The sequence below is a fragment of the Bombus terrestris genome, chromosome 7 (assembly GCF_910591885.1).
Source record: "Bombus terrestris chromosome 7, iyBomTerr1.2, whole genome shotgun sequence".
Classification (NCBI taxonomy): Eukaryota; Metazoa; Arthropoda; class Insecta; order Hymenoptera; family Apidae; genus Bombus; species Bombus terrestris.
Genome location: NC_063275.1, coordinates 12383078 through 12402826, shown reverse-complemented (window position 1 = coordinate 12402826; position 19749 = coordinate 12383078). Strand labels below are relative to the sequence as shown.

Sequence of the window (19749 nt, the reverse complement as noted above, 5' to 3'; positions counted from 1 at the left end):
CAAGTCGCGTTCGCAACGCACTCTCGTTTCATTCGAGGAATTAATCTCGAACCTGTAAATCTACAATCCGTCCATCCAGACGTTTCAAGACTCGTTCTGTGTGGGTTGCAATAGTTAGTTTGAAATAATACTGGATGGAGTATTATTTATGTACTTTTTTCCATTGTGTAACGTTCTTTTTTATTTTTTACTGACTTTTTTCAACTTTTCTAAGAAAAGATCTGTTTCTAAAGATCATATTATAAAAAATAGTACAGTATATCTTTTTTAAATTATTGCTATACTTTCTATTTTTTGAACAATATTGTTTATAAGGAACATTTTAACAATAAATAATGTTTCATGTTATATAATTTCTTTTGTAGATTTATAGAATAACTATGATTGGAAAGAATGAAGAAAGGAAATAAAGATTCAAGAGAAGATGCATTTCTAGAACTCCTTTTAGTAGAATTAATATAGGTAAGAGATTCTTAGTAATAAATAGTATTTTTATTAGTATTTATAATTATATGATTTCCCTCTTAGAAAGAGTAAAACTGCTGTAATGATTGAAATGGATGGAAGAAGATAATGTAGATGTAAGAGAAGATCTATTTCTGTATAGGCCTACTTTTACAGGGATTACTTCCTGAATGTATGAATCAACCCCAATGACCTTTACTTTATTCACATACCGGTAAATCTACTGTAGTCATTCATAAGTCTCGAACTTGACCTCACATGACGGTCGTTAGTGATAACGTGTAACAAGTGCGTCGCTTTGATTAGACGAGCGTGCGTAACACGAGTGAACATGCTCTCATCGGTGATTAAGTGGCAACTTGATAACACGCGTTCCTTTCGATCGAACGCACGCGATCATATTTAAAGACGCGCAGCTTGTGTTTGCATAATTATGATCGTCTGACATGCATCACAATTTAAATACATACGTAGATGAATGTGTTTCTTACTTTTCTTTTATTCCATTAATTATATCTATTTCTCCCTTTTTCCTATTTTTCTTCTTCTTTCTTTTTCAAATCTGTTTTATAACTAATTATGAAGTTAAATTATTACTAGAAAACTGATATGTATGTTACAGATAGCTGTTAATTTATTTAATGGGTATTGAGTAGAATAAAATTTAATAAAAATATGTTAAATGAGATTATTATTTCTATACGAATTGTTTAATAAGTCTTTTTCACAGGTAATTATCCGAACATATTGGCGATGTCTCTATCGATAAGTTCAAGGATATACTGTACATAAATTGATAACAGAGAATTAGGTAAACGAGATGAAACCTGTTCAGAGAATCAGTGAAATGGAACACGAACACGTGGCCTAAAATAAATAGCTACGGTGTTTACGCCAAATCTCTAAATCCTTTGATGTTCCATCTCCTGTTTCTTCGTTCAAATTAAAAGCAAAGAAGATAAAACATATAAAAATATACAAAGTTTTTAATATCGATAAAAAAACTTAACGAAAGAAGGTATTAAAAGATGGTATAGTGTGAGAATAAGTAACGGTAAAAGTATCAGTCGTTCAGTTTCGATTCTCCAATTACCTCGATCGGTATATTGTTCCATCAAATTGTGGGCGGAAACAGATCCGTGAGAAATCAAAGGCTTCTCTTGAAAGCTTCATTTTCTGAAAGCTGTCTATAAATACTTGCCGGTTTCGAGGAACAATTTCAGTTTACTACCGTATGAGTTTTCACAACCTTATTATTATTATTATTACCCACCCAAATACGTAATACTATCTTCATTTTAAGAAAACAATTCTATACAAAGAAAGATAAATGAAATATTATACAATACTATCAGGTGACTGTCTTCAAGATAAGAGTGTAAAAGGAAAACAAAACGTCGAAGCTGTATTGAAATATTATCGAATACTGAAATCGTATCCCATTGATGTTGTTCGGAATTAATCCTGTTTACTTGTCATTTTTACAGTCACTTAACTATTCAAGCATTTACGGATAATTTTGAAAATAAACAAATGGTCGATTAACAATTCATTTTTTCTCAAGATGAAACTCTACCTCTGTTTGCTGAAAAGAACGTATCACTAAGATTGATCTTCATTTAAGGCTTTCGCGATGTTGTCGAAGGTATTTTTGGATGTCACTGAACAGATCACTTTACTTGTCATTAGACTCACTGAACAGATCACTTTACCTATCATTGGAATTCTTAGAATTATTCTATGATTGTTGTTAGATATTTTTATCTCTTTTATTGGTAAGTTGATTTTCTTTTTCAATTTGAAATTTTCAATTTGAAATTTTCAATTCAATTTGAAGAATTTGGAATTTCTGTGTTAAAATCTATTCAGTTTATTAATTTCTTGGATTTTTATGAATCTCCTTTTGCTTCGTCACTTGGTTGTTTTAAAACTGGTTTGAAACATTGTTTAGAATTTTGTTTCTTTTACGAACCATTGTTGATTTAGTTTTTTATTTCTAGATGAAACTTCTTCAACTTTTCTCCCCAAGATGCACTCAATTCCTCATTTAAAATTTCTTCAATTTCTGGTCTATCCAGGGTTCTTCCACGCCTCTCTCGAGTCGTCCCATTTTCTTTCTGAAACTTGTTCTATTTTCTCTCCAGAACTCCTCCCAATTTTCTGTTTCCCAAAGCAAGTCGAACGTTCCTCTACAAACTTTCTTCTTTTAAACTTCTCAAATTCCCTTCAATCAATTTTTCCCACGTTGTATCTATTCGCAACTTTTTATTTCAAAATTAATATTTTTGAGTTTCTCTCTTTATACTTGTCAAACGAGTACTTTATTTTCCTTTACTCCAAAATTCTATATTTTTCTGTTCTTCTTCTTCCGACGCCATTTACAGCATACTTATATTCTTTATATCCTTTTCTCGTCTCCATTTTCCTTTCAGTTCACTTGTCTCCTCTTCATTCCTAAACTATCGTTGCGTTTCTATTTTTTTCTGTTCTTCTTACAAATCACTGTTTTACTCTTTCATTAAACAGTGCAACTTTCAATTTTTTCTTCCGCTGCATATTCTTTTCTTAAGTCACTATTCTTCTTTTATCTTCTTCCAAATTACAAATTCTATTCTTTAGTTAGTTTATTTTCTCTTGTCTTCTATATTCTTCCTCTTCCCTGTTATTCATCTTGCTATGTACCTTCCTTCCACCATTCATCTTCTTACCAAGAGTATGAAATCTTCATTTACTTGATCTGCTATTGTGAGCTCGACGTGAAGAGTTCCAAAATGAAATGAGGAGAGACTCGAAGAACGCGGCCGCGCGTTCTCAAAATACTCGAAAACGAGCGGTATCTCGCCGCGACGGCGGCCAGGTGGAGCGGAACTAAGCGGTGGCGTGTGCCTCTGATGGATCGCTAGCCGAGCGATAGCGTCAGCGGAGGAGCAAAAGCTTCGCGACGCCGCGGCTCGCTGGATTTTTCCTCCGGTTTATTTATAAACGCATTAATATTCTCGCTTTCGTGCAGCTCAATAGCATTTCCGCGTTCGTCTTTTACAGACGCGTGAAGAAAGTCTGAGCTCGTCTCTTCTTTTATCTTTTATATTATTTGACATCAATTGAAGCGTTGATGACTGGTGATTTCTTGGCTGTTGCATTCTCGCAAAACATTATTTAGAACGTCTCTGTGGCGTAGTTTCTTTTACTTTGCTTGTTTGCTAGCATTTTTAAGTTTTGTATTTAAATTGTTCTTTCTCAGATCTTTTTATCAGACAAGAGAATTTTTTGATTTTCTTAGGAATAAGGTTCAGTGTTGTATGGAATTATTTAAACTATTTAATATAGATTTGGAATTTAATATAGATTTGTCTTCATAGTTTTTTCTTACTTTTCAATATTTTTCTTCTAATCTTCTTGCTGGTCTCATAAGAAAATTCTTTGATTAGTTTTATGGATGAGGTTCAATGTTGTAAGGAATTACTTGGCGTACTTAATGTGGATTTGGAGTTGTGTTCCCTTTCCTGAGCTTATTTTTAGCAAGGAATACTTTTTTGTATTAAACATTTTATATTATAATATTTATCTACAGCATAAAGTATTTTTGGAAAGGTGGCATTTTCATTTATTTTGATATTTCATTTTTATCTGCTCAGAGTTCTGTTTTTAATACAGAAGTACTTTTGAGTAGCTCAAGTGTGAAGTTGGAATTTTCTTCTTATGTTGACTTTAATCTTTTCTTTGGAGCAGAAATGTTTTTTTAGGGATTCAATGGAAAACTTGAATCTTTATCTCCATCTCCTCTTGGCAGATTTCCTGAAGTATTTTGGGTTAGCGCAAAGTTTAAATTTTCTTATAATATTGCTCCTAATTTTATTTTTTAAACAAAGATCTCCAAAAAAAATTCTTGGAAATATTTAATATAAAATTTGAAACTTCTTTATTTACTCCTTGAATAAAGAAATAGAAACTTTTTAATATCTTCAGCATAAAGTACAAATTTTCTTCTCGTATTATCTTCTTCCTAGAACTATGTACGTCTTCTAATTTCCCTCTGTCAAGCTCATTCAGCTTTCCGTCCCACGCTTCGTCTACACACGTGCACCTCTGTTACATTCCTTAATTAGCTTCTAGCGTTACAAAGAAACTCAATCAATACCTTGTTACGTCGAGTTTCTTCTCACTTCCAATTATGATGTACTTCCATCGCCATTATAATATTATTCATTACGCGTATATTTCACACTATTCATATATATTAATCAGAATTAATTATTGTCATACTCTTTCTCCGTTGCTTCAGAGAAATTCTTGCTTTGTACCTACAAAGTCAATCTTTCAATGTACATGATTCACAACAGTTACCAAACAAAAGAATTCCAACTCTACTTCAATCTCCACAACCACAAACACTAATCTGAGAATCTTTTCCACCACACTTTGCCTCTTCAAACAACAATTCTTGAGAACTGACCCCATCTTCTTTACTAAAAGTCCAATCAATTCAAGTATCAAGATATACAAATTTACAGAAATAGTCTTCTATTCAAAGATCAAAAGTATGGTCTCTTCAAACTCATCCAAGGTTCACCAAATATAAACATTACATTTCTGCAATCTTCCTCAAGGATTTTCACATTTGTTACGCTCAAGTAACTATATACAATTCCACTTTATTTTCCCCTATTTAACTACTTTGTTTTTTAAATTTGTTATATTACGTGGCCAGATTTCTATTATTATTTGTAAGTTGCTTTGTTTCCCCTGTTACTTACTCTTCAACAATCACACATAATTCCGCTTCATTGATTTCCTTCATTCATCCTCTTCTCTCTATCTTCAATCATTTTCGCTTACATAAGACAAATCTTGTTGTTCTCTCGAAGTTCTTTTGTTCCCCTGTTACTCACTCCTCAATATCCGTACACAGTTCCAGCTCATCGATTTTCTTCAATCATCCTCTTCTCTTTATCTTCATCTTCTTCAACTACTTTGACTCGCAATTTCATTAATATCAGTCAGATTCTTGTTACTTGCTCTTCAATGATCCTACATAATTCTTTTCTATCAGCTTTTTCTTCAGCTCCTTTAACAACCACTTTGATACAATTTTATTATACTTTATGGTCGGATTCTCGTTACTCTTTATAACTTCTCTTGCTTTCTTATTACCTTTCAATGACCCTACACAATTCCTATTCATTCACTTTCTTCAATTATTCTCTTCTCTTTCTCTTTTTCAAACCACTTTAGCTCACAGTCTTATCACATTTCATAACCAAATTCTTATTACTCTCCCTATGTTCTTGAGTTTTCTCCAGTCTTTTTTAAACACTTTATCGCAATTTTCATTATTAGTCAACTTCTTGTTACTTGCTTCAAGTTCTTTTTTCTATTGTTTTCTTCTCAATTCCTCGTCTTTACAGTCCTTTCTTCTGACTTTCTTCACAGCTGACCAAGGTCTGTACGTTTTCTTCGACGACCAAGCCGCTCTCTGCTTCTCTTCCTACTACTACTCCTCCTTTTCTGCTCTTTTGAGAGCTGAAATGAGAAGGAGAGAGAAAGAGAGCGAGAGAGAGTGAGAAAGAGAGGGAAGGAGAACAGGCAAGAGAGAGCTTAAAGTGCTACGGCACAAACGAGCTTTCAGAACGCGGAAAGCAACGTTTGAAATTCGCCCGTTTGCGTTCCCGTTTCGAGCATCCTTCAGTCGAAGCAGTAATTCGGTTGAGCGATTCTACTCGGTCTTTTCTTTCTCATGCTCTTCTCTCTTCGTTTTATGTTACAATGATAACGAAACACGTTACACACGTTTAGAAGAGTCGGTTAGAGTCCTCCAGCAAGATGCTGGGAAAAGGAATGTTGTCAAGTGATTCCGGAGATTAGCTATTATGAAGTGTTATGCACTGAATATTCGTTCTTCTTTCTTCAATTTAGAAAAAAAAGTTGTTATATTTTTCTTTCCTTTTACCTTCTTTTGATTCAGAAAAGAATAAATATGCTTGGGTTTATTGTTTATACCGTTTAAAGTATTACTTTATCTTACGAGTACTTCTTCAGTTATTATAGCATAAGATAAATAATGTTCTTCTTTTCATTTTCGTTCGTATAGAGTTTTTATATAAGAATTGAAGACTATTAGAAAGATAAATCATAATAAAGAATATTTTAATGATGCTATTTAGAAAATAGAAATTAGTAACTGGAAGAGTTTTATTATTAGAAAGATATATATTTCTAATAAGAATATTTTTTATACTTTCTTCCCCTTCTTATTGTTGTCTACACGTATGACTATTTTAATGGAACTCTGAGGACCATTTTACTTATAAGACACCTTACATGGAATATACGAAAGAAAACAGAATGATTGACTATTGTACCAGTTGAAATATAAAAAGTTCTCTCAACAAAGCAAAACATAAGTATACAGAGCCTAATTCATTCGTGGAATTGTTTATTTCTAGTCGCGAAAACAGGTCTTAAACGAGAGCTTACCAGCGATTCAAATCACTTTTCTGAACCTCCCTCCCGTTCACGTTTATTTTCTGGACTATCGTCTATTTGTCAATTACCGTTCAATGGAATTTTACAACGAGCTTTGAACTTTAACCAACTGCTAAACATGTTCAGACCTCGCTACATTGAAGTTTATTTAACGAATTTACCCTATACATAACCACCATTGAAGTTGAAAAACTTTGAATTTCAATAAAAAATGATAAAATATTGTCTCCTTTCATCATACTATGTGTGCTCCTAATTTTGTTGTATTTTACATAAATATTAATTTTGTTATATTTTCACCTATAACTTTGTCCCAGTTATTTATTCTCTCATCTAATAACAAATAATCCTCCATAACTGTTGAATATTTATGTATATATATTTCGTACTTCCAGTAACAAAAGACGAACGATATACAAAAGTTTATCGAAGAACGAGAATCGAGGAAACTCCACGCGAGAAAATTTGAAAATCGTGTTTACCGTGAAAGTTCTCGAAGACGGACGAAAAGTGACAGAAGCTCTTCCACTCGTGAGTTTAATGACGTGAAACTTTAAATATTAGCTCATGGTACATAAATATTTCTAGCTGCATAACTTGTTCTATTTCCAGTTTGTAATTTTTAAAATTTATGATACATTTGAAATCTTAACATCTACTGAAGAAAAAAAGAAGTGGAAGGAAAGGAAAGAAAAATAGAAATTCAGCTACGTTGAAGATCTGTTTCTCTTTTTGTAGTGACTCTTTTTGTGAGAACATTTAATTGAAATTTTTACCTCCATTCTCTTTCTTTCTTTTTCTTGTCATTAATTCTTCCACAATTGTTGTTTATATAACAAAAGCTATTGATTTACCAATTATACTCTCAGTATTCAGATGTCACATCTTTAATTAATCACAATAATTTTTCTAGATTTACCATTATATCTGATGCACCAGTTTTAAAATAAATAACTTTTTGAATAATTAAATACGTAGTTCCATAAAATTTAACATTCACAAACTCCAGCCATTTACTGCGTATTAATCCAACAATTTACACACACAGAGACAACAATTTTATTATTAGTATTCCACCATAGATGTTTGAAACAATAACAGTTAAATAATAAAGTCATAACAGATATCGTTTCATCTAAAATTTAAATTAGTTTCTGTCAAAACTAAAAAAAAAAGTGCAGTAGTACAAATATAATCTTTTATATAAAATATTCAAATGATCTCCTGCCAATAGATTGAAATAATATGTCAGTACAGTCGTATGGATTTAATAAGAATGTAGAGAAAAATGTGGTTCCATTTTACTGGCACGAGTCTTCAAAAATAATAACGCTCTGTGTAGTTGATTTAAAATGCGCGCCACTCGGTATTCAAAATATTTTCAGACGATAATTTACGCGCGAACGCTGGGATCGATGTATCGTGCGAGAGATTCGTTGCCGTGAGAGAAATATTTTTAAAACGGCTTATTACCGGTGGGCTCCTGTAAACCAACGCTGTATAAGTTAAAATTAACGCCTTGACAACGTGTATGACGCACATAGTGCGTCTGTTGTACTAACGATACGATATACATACCAGTTGTCGAAGTTCAAACAGTTCTCGCATATTGCCTCGAAACAGTATAAAGTATCGAAAAAATTACAGAATTTGAACAGATGTTTATCTAAAACATTATTTATGAACTATGTTTCAAGATAAACAATTGTACTTTTTATAACTATCAGATATCCATAACTTTGTCCATTATGAAGTGTGATCTTTCATTTCCAAGAGAAGAAATTGTGTTCCAATGTATATGATTGTAGTTTTCTATTGTATCAGTCTGTGAATTTTTATAATATCTTATCCTCTTGGCTTATTTAATTAAATAATAAATACTCACAATTTTTTATGAGGTAAGAATTTGTATTATCATGAAGAATGAGAATTGTTCAAAACCTGAGCCCCTTTGCACAATTAAGCTCATATTATTAGTCAAACTTTGTTAATAATAAATTGCTAATCACTAGTGTTAATAAATTCTTTAATATATATTACACTAACACATATCATGCTTCATAATGAAACAAAAGAAATTTCTAGAAATAGATTTTACCAATTATAAGCTATGTATTTATCTATTTGATTTCAGATTGCAAAATTGTGGGAAATAGCTACATAACCTATCATTTATAACTAGACAATTCTAAACTAATAACAGTAGTCAAATAAAGATTGAATAAATACTTTCTGCACAGATAATACAGGAAGTTATTGGTTTCAGACGATTCTTTGTTTTAGGTAATTTTCTCTTGCTCGAATAAAACGTTTGACTGTTTTCCATAAAGAGATCGATAAAAGTTGAGCGTCACAGTTCGTTGACCAACACAGATAGAGATAGAGATAGAGATAGAAATAGAGATAGAAATAGCGATAAAAATAGGGATAGAGATAGAGATAGATAGATAGATAGATAGATAGATAGATAGATAGATAGATAGATAGATAGATAGATAGATAGATAGATAGATAGATAGAAAGAGAGATAGAGAAAGAGAGAGGGAGGGAGGAGAGAGAGAGAGAGAGAGAGTCTAATTTCAACTACTCTGCCTCGAAATCAAACCTCTTCTTGTTTCCCCCTTGAGCGTGTACTTAAACAACTTTACCTTGATCTTCAAGTAATTTTCAATGATCTCTGATTATAACTTGTTGGACATGTCCTGGTACACTTTTTCAAAAACAATGCGAGGAAAGTTCGGATAATGTCGCAATCTTCTTTATCTGCCAATCTTTTGAATAGGTCGGAAGAAAGCAACACAGAAAATGACAGAATTGATTTGTTAATACTCAGATATACGATACTGTTCTTAAACATGAAAGCAAACGTCGCAAGTTTGAATTGTTCAACATTGAGTCAATTGTTCAAATATCCTTCTACTAACTATTTCAAAGTTTTACTTTAGATCACTTTGAACGTGTTTTTATTATTATTTTTTGCATAATTTTCTTTTATTCTAATATTTAATTTCTTTTCCACTTCTTTTCCTTACTCCTTTGCTTCCTTTTTATAAGTCTGTATATCATAAGTATATTATGTTCTTTTTCCATTATTACTCTGAATAATTATCTTTATTGGTATATGACGACTAAAATAAAATAAAACACTATACAAAATATAACGGATCCTAGCCTCTAATTACAGTTCCAGTAAGTCTCCATGATTCTCATGTTGAACTCAAATACATGTTTTATTATTTTTATTCTAAAAATAGAAAAAGAAACTAAAAATAAAACAACATATATGAATTATACCCAAATTAAAGTCACTAGATAAGTTTAATCAAATAAAAATCAGCAACTCTCTTACTCACGAAGTCAACAAAATTTATTACTATATTATTATCATTCAAAATAATGTAAACTAATGTAAACTTCTCTAGCAGTTATTTAAATTTATTTATAATTATCTGATCATACTAACATACGTCAACATCATTGGCTGACGTCAGTGTCATCAGCAAAAACATACATAAACAACTCAAATTTAAAAAAGTTCTAAATGCAACAATTATTAAACAATCAAACAACATATAAAAATCATACGTAACAGAAACAGCAGATGACGACGATGCAATAGAGACTATCGCGTGTAATCTTCCAGTCTAATGATATGCGAGATTCTTGCAGCGGTCCACGTTAAGCTAACGTAAAATTATACGAGACAGAACCAACATTTATTATAATACACCGGTAATACCTATCATAGTCATAATGAACGAGCCAGTGTGGATAGAGCATTACACCAGGGATTTTATCGTCACACGATCTCCCGAAGCCGGCGCCCATGATCTCGACCGAGAGAAGTGGAAGGTGCATTCTGCTCCCTTGGCAGCGATGCAACTTTGTCCCCTCCGCTTCTCTACTCCTCTCTTTGACCGAACGACAACGATGGTTCTAACAAGCCTCGAGAGTCTGCCGTTCAACATCGAGAAATTTCAGAAACCTGATATAATAATTTCGTGGAATGATTTTGAAAGTAAATTGCAAAAATTAAATATTAGATTATTGAGATAATTTTGTAATCCTGGAATACTTTTTGAGAAAGCTTCGGAGGAATTGTGTACAATAATTGAGCTATTATGAATTTGGACAATCCTATAGATTGTTATTAGTTTTTAGTTTTAAATTATTATTAATTTAGATGGTAATTATATAGATATCTGCAATTTTCGAAAATTACAATTTTGTAGAAAAGGATTCTGTTGCATAATGAAAGTAAATTACTAAGAATCTTATGAAAATTTGTAGCATTTGCTTCTGGAATTTGTAAGATTAAAAAATGAACTCTGCAAGATTCAAGTACTGAAATTAAAAGTTAATTAACTCTACTTAATTTACATTTAATTTCAATTTAAAAGAATGCGATTTTACTACGGCGGAACATTGAATCTTAAAGTAACCAATAATTTCTCAAATTAAAAACTTTCTAGAAGAAATTCTAAAGTATCTATCATCTGAAGAAAATTACGAGTATTAAAGATCAGAAATATTCAGAAGTTTATGAACCAGTAATGAGATGTTTAGTAGATCTTGAAAGATAAACTTTGCAAAAAAGTCCTACAAACACAGAAGATAGAGTAGAAATCCAGGAAGTCTTACAAACATAAAAATCTATCGCTATGTTAAGAACATTACAACAACATTTTAAAATTTCCTAATCATACAAGCACTCACACATGATCTACGTGCATCTCTGATATTTTAATTATATTCCACACTTCAAACTCTAATTCTCCAAAAAAATTCTTTAAGAACTATTCAACTTTTTTATCTTTTTACAGGATGCAAGATTTGCAATTTTTTCAAGGCATTATAAAGACCAATTCACATCAAAACATCAAGAAATAAACCAACATCTTTTATCCATCTAAATTACCCTGAAGACTCACTAGAAAAAGCTTAAATGACTATAGTGATTGCATGAGGAAGAGGTTCAAGTTGATTCTAGCTGTGACGAGTAGAAGAAACGTGGAATGAGGCGAAAAGAGGAACAGGAAGGCTTCAATCGAGCTGGAACAGGCAGAACAAAAAGGAGAGTGAAAGAAAAGAACGGGGAGAAAGAAAAGTCAGGGAGCAAAAGTGTACGTGTGCATGAAAGAACTCGAGAGGGATGGCTCGGTTATTTATAGGATTACAATAACGTGACTTGATAAAATGCCAGGCGACACAGTCTTGCGCCGCGAGAATAATTGTGGGTGTACGCACGTGCACCACGCAACATTATGGCTTGATGACTATGCACACCCTACAGAACAAGAATTCTACTATGTTCTGTGTAAACATTTTTAGAGACAGTTAGCTTAAGTTTAAGCAATTCTGAAAATTGTAGAGTATTTAAATTTTTTAATTTTTTAGGTGTCTAGATTTTTTAATTTTAGTTGTAGGATTTAATAAAATTTTTGAACAGATTTCAGAATCTTTAGTTTTTTAATTTTGGCATTAATGAAAATTTGGGAAAGATTCTAAGAATTTTAACTGTATAATTTTTTGTTTAAGATTAATAAATTTTGTCGCAAAGATTTTAGGAATTTTAATCTTATAATTTTGGAATTAATGAAATCTTGAATTTATTGAATTGCGTAATTTAAGAATAAAAGTATAAATTTGTAGAATATATTTAAAATTAGGAATAAGGAACTCATACAAATTGTAAATACCTTTGTACTAAGAATTTTCTAGTAGCTTGTGCCCAATTACTTTAATATCATTTTCTATATCAGTACTTGAAATTTGATGACATTACAGATATTTAAGTTAGTTCATCACAGTCACATAAAGAATATAAATAATTTGACACGCATCACTTACCTTTTTACTAGATTTGAAGACATTGCACTTAAACGTGTTACTGCTTCCATCACGGGCAATGTAACTAAAAATTTTCAAGTCGTGGCTATCATGAGAGACGTAGAATATCCTGTAACAAATATAAACAATCACTAAATCAAATCACTAAAAGAACCTGCAGATCTACAAACAAGTATTTCCAAATAGAATATATAAAAAATGATTATAAAAAGATACTACACAGTAGAAACCGGTTAATATAATTTTATAATTATAAAACATTTGTACATAATTAGATTAAGGATTGATCAGAAGTTACGGTAATTGGTGAACTATAGCAAACTTGTTCTTGTACACAGAGTACGCAGGATGTTCCCATGAGAGGAGCGAACGATTTAGCTTACCTATATATGGGGTGGTGCATCAGGTATATTTTATTCTCGTCCATCCACTGTTGCTGCTTCTTCTGTGAAAACAAAGGACAAGTAACGACTCATTAATCCCATGATTTGTAGGTTAATCTCGGACGAAAGAATTGAAGCTTAGAATAGTGTGTCTCGAATGTAATATGACACTTGATTGAGAAAGAAAAGTTAGGTTAAGAAAGTATACGTGACGCTCATAATAGACGGAGAGAAATAAAGATGTTTCTGTTTTAAATTTGGATCATCACATTGATGAAATATGTACACATGAAAACATTGTTTTTTTTTTCACGTGATGTTTCATTTTAGAACAGATTTACTCCCGCTGAATGATAATGGACAACAAAATGTAAATATAGTCAAGAGGTATACATATATTACAGACCAATGCAACAAGCCAAAAAGCATGGCGTAATAAATCAGACCCTGCTGTTTTGAGTAATTCATATGTTAACGTTAAAATATTACGATGCAATCTTCTGTTTTTAGCGGCAATTTTTATTGCTTTATTCAATATCTCTGTACATATTGTATTTCGTTTATCTGTTTCAGATACAAGATGAGATTTCATTCAACTGACAAATTCTGCGAAAGAATGTTTGACACCTATTTTTTTATATTTGGTATTCAAAGCTTGTAATTTGATATTCTAAGCTCAGTACTCAGCATTTGATACTTAATTTCTACAACTTAATATCTACAATTTATTTAATTATTTAACGCTTGGTATTCATTAACCAGAACTTAATATCGCTTAGAACAGTGTATTTAACTCACAATATTTTACATTCCTTTCTTAGTATTCATATTTAATAATATTCACTATTATGTTCTCAACACGTATTTAAACTTTATCTGCTATCCTCGCAAAGTACAATGCATATTACTAAAACCTTATTATGCTTTCCCCAAGAAATCAAATCTGTGCTAGACGATCATCCATTAGAGCAGAGGTCCTCAACTTAGTGTACAAGTTCCCTGGGGGTATCCGGGAAAGTTTTTGAGGTACACTACAGCCGTTATTAATTGCTTATTACAATATTCATGATTTTATAAGATTTGTGAAATATTTATGTCATTTTAACGCGTACGTTTACGTCAACATTTAACACGTATTTCCATACTATAACTATTATATAATAACTATTATATAATATATATTATAATATATAATATAATATATAACTATTTTATTTATCTACACAAGGGATACACCACTTTTCAGGGCACATGCGAACCCTAAAGAACCCGAAATGATTGAAAACCGCTGCATTCCAGAGTGGACAAATTTGAAGATATGAACGACAGATGACATCGTCGCATATACACATACAGAAGAATAAGGGAAAAAATAAGAAGCAGAAAGGGAAAAATTAAAAACAGAGCTAATAATGCAGTTATGACGGACACGCAATAGCGAGCAATCAATCGGATAACGAGCACGAGTACAAGGGCAATTACCTTCTTCTTTCGAAGAGTGACTTTTAGTCCGTCCACCGATACCTCCAGCGTCACTTTCTTCTTTTTGATCCCTTTGGCCTTGAACTCGTACTGAGGACAGAATAAGGCTGAAATAAACGAACCAACTCTGGCCCGCGGGAGCGTCCTCGCGGTTAATTAGAGATTATGCGAACTCACGCGGATTCTTCGCATCGCCGCCACGATCTCCACTCGGCTGGTCGGTCGAGGAACCTCCATAGAGCCGATGAACTACAGACAAACGTATAAAGGAGGAGGAATTAGAGACAGGACTGGATTTCTTATTACTCGTTGCTTTCCATACCACCGGCTGGCAGATATTGACTTACCTCCACCAGTTCTGCCATGTTGATTCAAATAATGAATGTATCTAATCAAATTGTGGTTTTTAGAAAAATGACATTTGATATTTAACAACCAAGCATTGATTTCACATACGTCCAAAATGTTATATGAAAATAAAGTTATTCAATTATTCGAACAATAATTAGTTCGGATAATCAAGATCCTAATGTAAGTTGAATTGAATATATGTAATTGTTCTTTCTTATGGAGTGTAGAAAATTGTAAACTGAACTATTCTATACCTGCTATAAAGATTTAAAGAATAATTTTATCTTAATTCTGAAATATAACGATTATATTATATATAACGATAACAATTATAAATGTTTAATTCTATTTTAATTGGAAATTTCTATTATGATCGAAACAGAATAAAAAGCGGATTATTAGACATAGTAGTGAACATCTGATTTCTACCACTGTTTTGAGAACGCCAAAACAGCTCGACTTGCCGGGGGTTACCGGCTAAAGATCAAAGGCAGATAACCGGAAATAGGTTCGCTAAATGCAGTGACGCGCTTCGTCTTGGCCAGTAATTTATCGGAATAAATCGTGAAACGTTCAGTTGTAGCTTGGTTATTGATGTACGATGGAACACCAAAAGATTAATAAAAATTAATAGATCAAAAAGAAGAAAATAAATATTTTCTTTGATTTTTCATCGACTCTAACGAGATCAAAGAACAGGTTCCTTCGTTATGAAATAAGTAAACAGTTCTGGAGGTTTCAAAATGAAAATGAAAGAGGAGAGTTATTTGAATTACATAACAACTACACCATAGAACCACTTCACGTAGTATTTAGTAGTAATATTTAGTAGTAGTATTTAGTAGTAGTATTTAGTAGTAGTAATAAAAACTATCCTGGAAATCTTAATATTTACACATACAGAAAAATAATGCTTTTTTTCCACATTAAACGACAGATATAATAATTCCTCAAAATAAACATAATTTTCAATTTTTTAACTTTTCAATCCCGTATATTTTAAAAATATAATTGTGTTTTTACAGGGTATTTCAAAATCGGTACAAGGTTGATACAACTCTCAGTATAACTTGTTTTCTTTGATATCCTATAACTTTTCTGTTTTTTACAATTTCTGAGATTTTTATATCTATTTAAACCGTATACCCTATATAGAATGCATAGATCGTTCACGAGGATGCGCTGAACGCGACCAAGCGGCCGTATTTAGAATTTCCCCATTGAAACGATGACCTGGCCACGTGTTCTTAATGCACACGTGGTCATCCCCACACACGCCACAAGAAACGATCGAATTTCTCGAATTCGCGATTGATCGCGAGCGCAACGCGGTGAATCGGCCATTCTTCGCAGTATTTTAAATATTTTAACAGCTGCGCTGCGCCGGCAAGCAATTCTTCGTAAGTGGTGTTTCTACTCCGTAGGTGACAAGGCTAGTATAGATCTACATATAGGAAGTATTATGAGAAATCCAAATTGTAAGAAATGAATTAGGCACTATGAAAACTTGTGCAGCGGAAATAATTAAATTAAGGAAGAATTTAATTGAAAAAGAATTTAATTAATAAAAATTAATAATAATAAAAATTTGTAAGTTGATTAATAGATTTTTTACAATTGAATTATTCTATTAAATTATATTTCTAAATTATTATTGTTATTCGATAGAGGTTATTCTTTTGATTATTTGGAATTCGCTAGAACCTGAATACATACATACAGCGGATAGAAAGTAATCTAGAAGTTCAGTATCCTTTAATATAGAAAACATTTAATATAAGAAAACATTATTGATCTGCATAGCCTAAGTTTTATGCATAAATAATAAAAATTAATAATCTGAATCGAACATTATATACTGTTAAAAAATTCAGAAAATGTTCGAGAAGAGGGTAGAAAATGCATTCCATATTAAAGTGAAAAACACATAGGGGTGGAGATAAGGTATAATGTATCTATGATCGAGCCGTGACCAAGTTTCCCGGATATTCGTATCGCATGAAAGAAACGCAACGCGAACGTCTTTGCCAAGAGGATCAATCGTGTCTAAAATTATTGTGACTTTACTAGGGCGAAAAATTTCTCCGGATAAGTGGGACGCACTCAGCGAAATGTATTTTGATTTTCCTCTTCTAAATCCTTGTTAACAATACACTAAACTATAGTCACAGTGAAGTATATTATAATACCAAGGAAAAAATAAAATATGTAGTAAAGTAAAAAAATTCGTATAAAAATTAAATTATAATAAAGAAATGTTGCATATATAATAATTATAATAAAAGAAATTTTTGACTGAGATTTTTTCAAAGAATTGATTTATTGAATTATTAACTTTGCTGAATGCACTGTGCAAGATTGAATTTAAATGCTTAGAGATCCGAAAACGGCTTTGAAGGATATTATATTTCTTATCGTTCAAAATTCGAAGTAAATCGTATACATATATCCAAAAAAATCTGGACTTAGGAAAACGAAGATTAATTCGCTAGGAAGTAAACTCTAGTAAATCCAACGAGAAGACAGCGTTAGTAAAATCGGGCTCGTTTGACCTACATTGAAACCGTACGAGAAAAAGAAAAAAGATGTATTAAAAGGGACAATGAAAAATTTAATAAGACAAAAAAAAAAAAATAAACGTAAAAGATCTGACTCAGTTCAAAAATGAATTTTTATAAAATACATCATTGTTTGGTGAAATGCAGTTACAGAAACAAAATTTGAAAAGGAATCGAGGAAATTGAATTGTAAAAAGATATTCAGAAAATACAACCATTAATCAGAATAAAACAAAAATTTAGAAAAAAGAAAAAAGATAATACACACTAAAAAATTGATAGATTCTAAAAGGGATTTCATTCAAAATATTGTGAAGCCACTTCCGTCAGTTTCAAATGAAAGAACGCATCCTGAGAGAGAAGAAAAGAAAACAAACAATAAAAAAATATTTGCATGAGTTCAAAAATTAAAAGAAACAAACGGAAAGGAGCAATAAAAAGAACTTATATTCCAGTTCTGCATAAGTGAAAATAAATATTAGAACCAAAAATCCTAATTCAGATCCAATCCCACGAAAATGGAGAAAGAAAAATTATTACCTTATCCCTTATAATATGATACCATGCAATTGCTTATTAAAAAGAGAAACTAAAAAACTTAATTTGCAATAAATACAATACGACAAATAATACAATAAATAAAAGTATTATAGTGACACATACAATATAGACTATGAATTTTTATGCATTTATAGGAATGTAGAATAGCAAAATTACACAAAATGTACATAATATGAAAAAATATATAAATCCTTTCCGTAATATGTATTTGGTATTAGGTCATCCCATAGGTTCGTGCCGACCTTTGTGTATACATTTCATATTTTAAAGAAAAACAAGAGAACTTTTATCGAGACGGAATAATGAAAAATGGAAAGAACTTGTACAACGAGAGGGGGATTACATTTTTTCATGAAACTGAAAGGTGTGTAAACAATCTTAATATATATAACCGCTCGAAAAACGGCACGAACTTATGGGATGACGTAATAGATAAATTTTGTGTGGACGTTCTACCGCCTTAATTACATTCTCGAAAATGCGAATTTGCATAAGGGAAATAAGACTTGAAAATATAATGTACATGAAAAAATATATATGCATGTGACTTGCAAGTCACATGACATTTAGCAGAGGGTTAGTGGGCCTACTCTAGGGGACCACGTCGACGCTGGAACACAGCGCGGAAAGCCAAACGTCACTGAGAGAGAAACGGCTGAAGAACGACGCGAATAGCTTCGGTGCGACGTTCCCTCGCAAAGTGACCGCTTTACGGTGCCGCTTTACGAGCTTACGAACGCGAAAGCTTTAACCTTTCTGAGAAACGAACGCGCAGCGCTCGAATAAACACGTGCACAATGACGTCACGGTCCTGTTTCTCCCCGCTTGTATACCACAACCAAAAATATTCGCTCTGTCGCGTTGTTGTCGCGATTGTTGCAGTCAGTAGATAGCTATCGATTAAACACCTAAGTTTCTTCACTTTTTCTTACAGTTGCCGATGATTTATAGAGGTTATAGGTTGTTTCATAACCATGTACTGTTCGAAGAAGTGAATGAATATTGATTTTTTAGTCCTATCACCTGTCGCTAAGAGTACTATGGGACTTAATTGTACATAATTGTTTCTTTATATGAATCATTACTACAGTTGTTACCTGCATTTGATCAATGTCATTTTTCGTGCTGCGAGCGGGAGTGAAGTCACGTGACTTGTGAGGGATACATTGAAATGAAGCGCAGGCGTATTGGGACCGATTTGTGTGTTAAGAGAATGTAGTAGTATATAATCTGCATATACCATGTGTATAAACCCAAATGGGCCTTGATATATATTGATTAATAAAATAAGTATTTTCTTCTATGTTTGAATTAATTATTTTAAAATATAATATAAAATTATATATAAAAATATTTAATATAATAATAAATATGTTTTACAATGATATTTATATTAAAACACTACACTTATAAGCAAATATATAATATATATAAAGCCTCTATTATACTATGCGTATCTCAATTTTTATTTCAGCAATATAAATCTTTTAAAAGAAAAATCTATTAACAAATTTGTAATGGTTGCGCACTCTATTCTTGAGATGTAACTATTAATGGAAGAAACAGTAACAATGTTTCAAAAGATAAGAAAAGAATTCAATATTAATTTACATTTA

General features: G+C 31.8%; 1 protein-coding gene and 2 long non-coding RNA genes across 10 annotated transcripts in view; 1 reads left to right on the top strand and 2 right to left on the bottom strand.

Moving 5' to 3' along the window:
• LOC100646110 (carboxyl-terminal PDZ ligand of neuronal nitric oxide synthase protein) overlaps positions 1-19749 on the bottom strand; it is a 39127-nt gene that overhangs the window by 7049 nt on the left and 12329 nt on the right. For 2 of the 6 annotated variants that reach the window (XM_003396934.4, XM_048407770.1), the window contains 4 exons: positions 14841-14912; positions 14664-14753; positions 13182-13243; positions 12799-12907 (listed from right to left, as the gene is read on the bottom strand). In XM_003396934.4, coding sequence (XP_003396982.2) covers positions 12799-12907; positions 13182-13243; positions 14664-14753; positions 14841-14912 — 333 coding nt within the window. Of the gene's footprint in view, positions 1-1558; positions 3410-12798; positions 12908-13181; positions 13244-14663; positions 14754-14840; positions 14913-19749 lie in introns of those variants that run through there. The other 4 variants (XM_012310171.3, XM_020863671.2, XM_012310170.3 and 1 more) reach the window with 2 other exon arrangements.
• Positions 110-14670, top strand: LOC110119394. 3 transcript variants are annotated; one of them, XR_007224847.1, is made up of 5 exons: positions 110-251; positions 366-462; positions 11772-13825; positions 14116-14207; positions 14428-14670. It is a non-coding gene; the product is annotated as an uncharacterized LOC110119394 (long non-coding RNA). The 3 variants fall into 3 exon arrangements; XR_007224846.1 differs by having other exon boundaries at positions 11772-14207; XR_002307826.2 differs by lacking the exons at positions 11772-13825; positions 14116-14207; positions 14428-14670 and adding an exon at positions 529-944.
• LOC125385495 lies at positions 7348-9107 on the bottom strand. The gene is made up of 3 exons (XR_007224850.1): positions 8834-9107; positions 8527-8773; positions 7348-8431 (listed from the first exon to the last, which is right to left on the bottom strand). It is a non-coding gene; the product is annotated as an uncharacterized LOC125385495 (long non-coding RNA).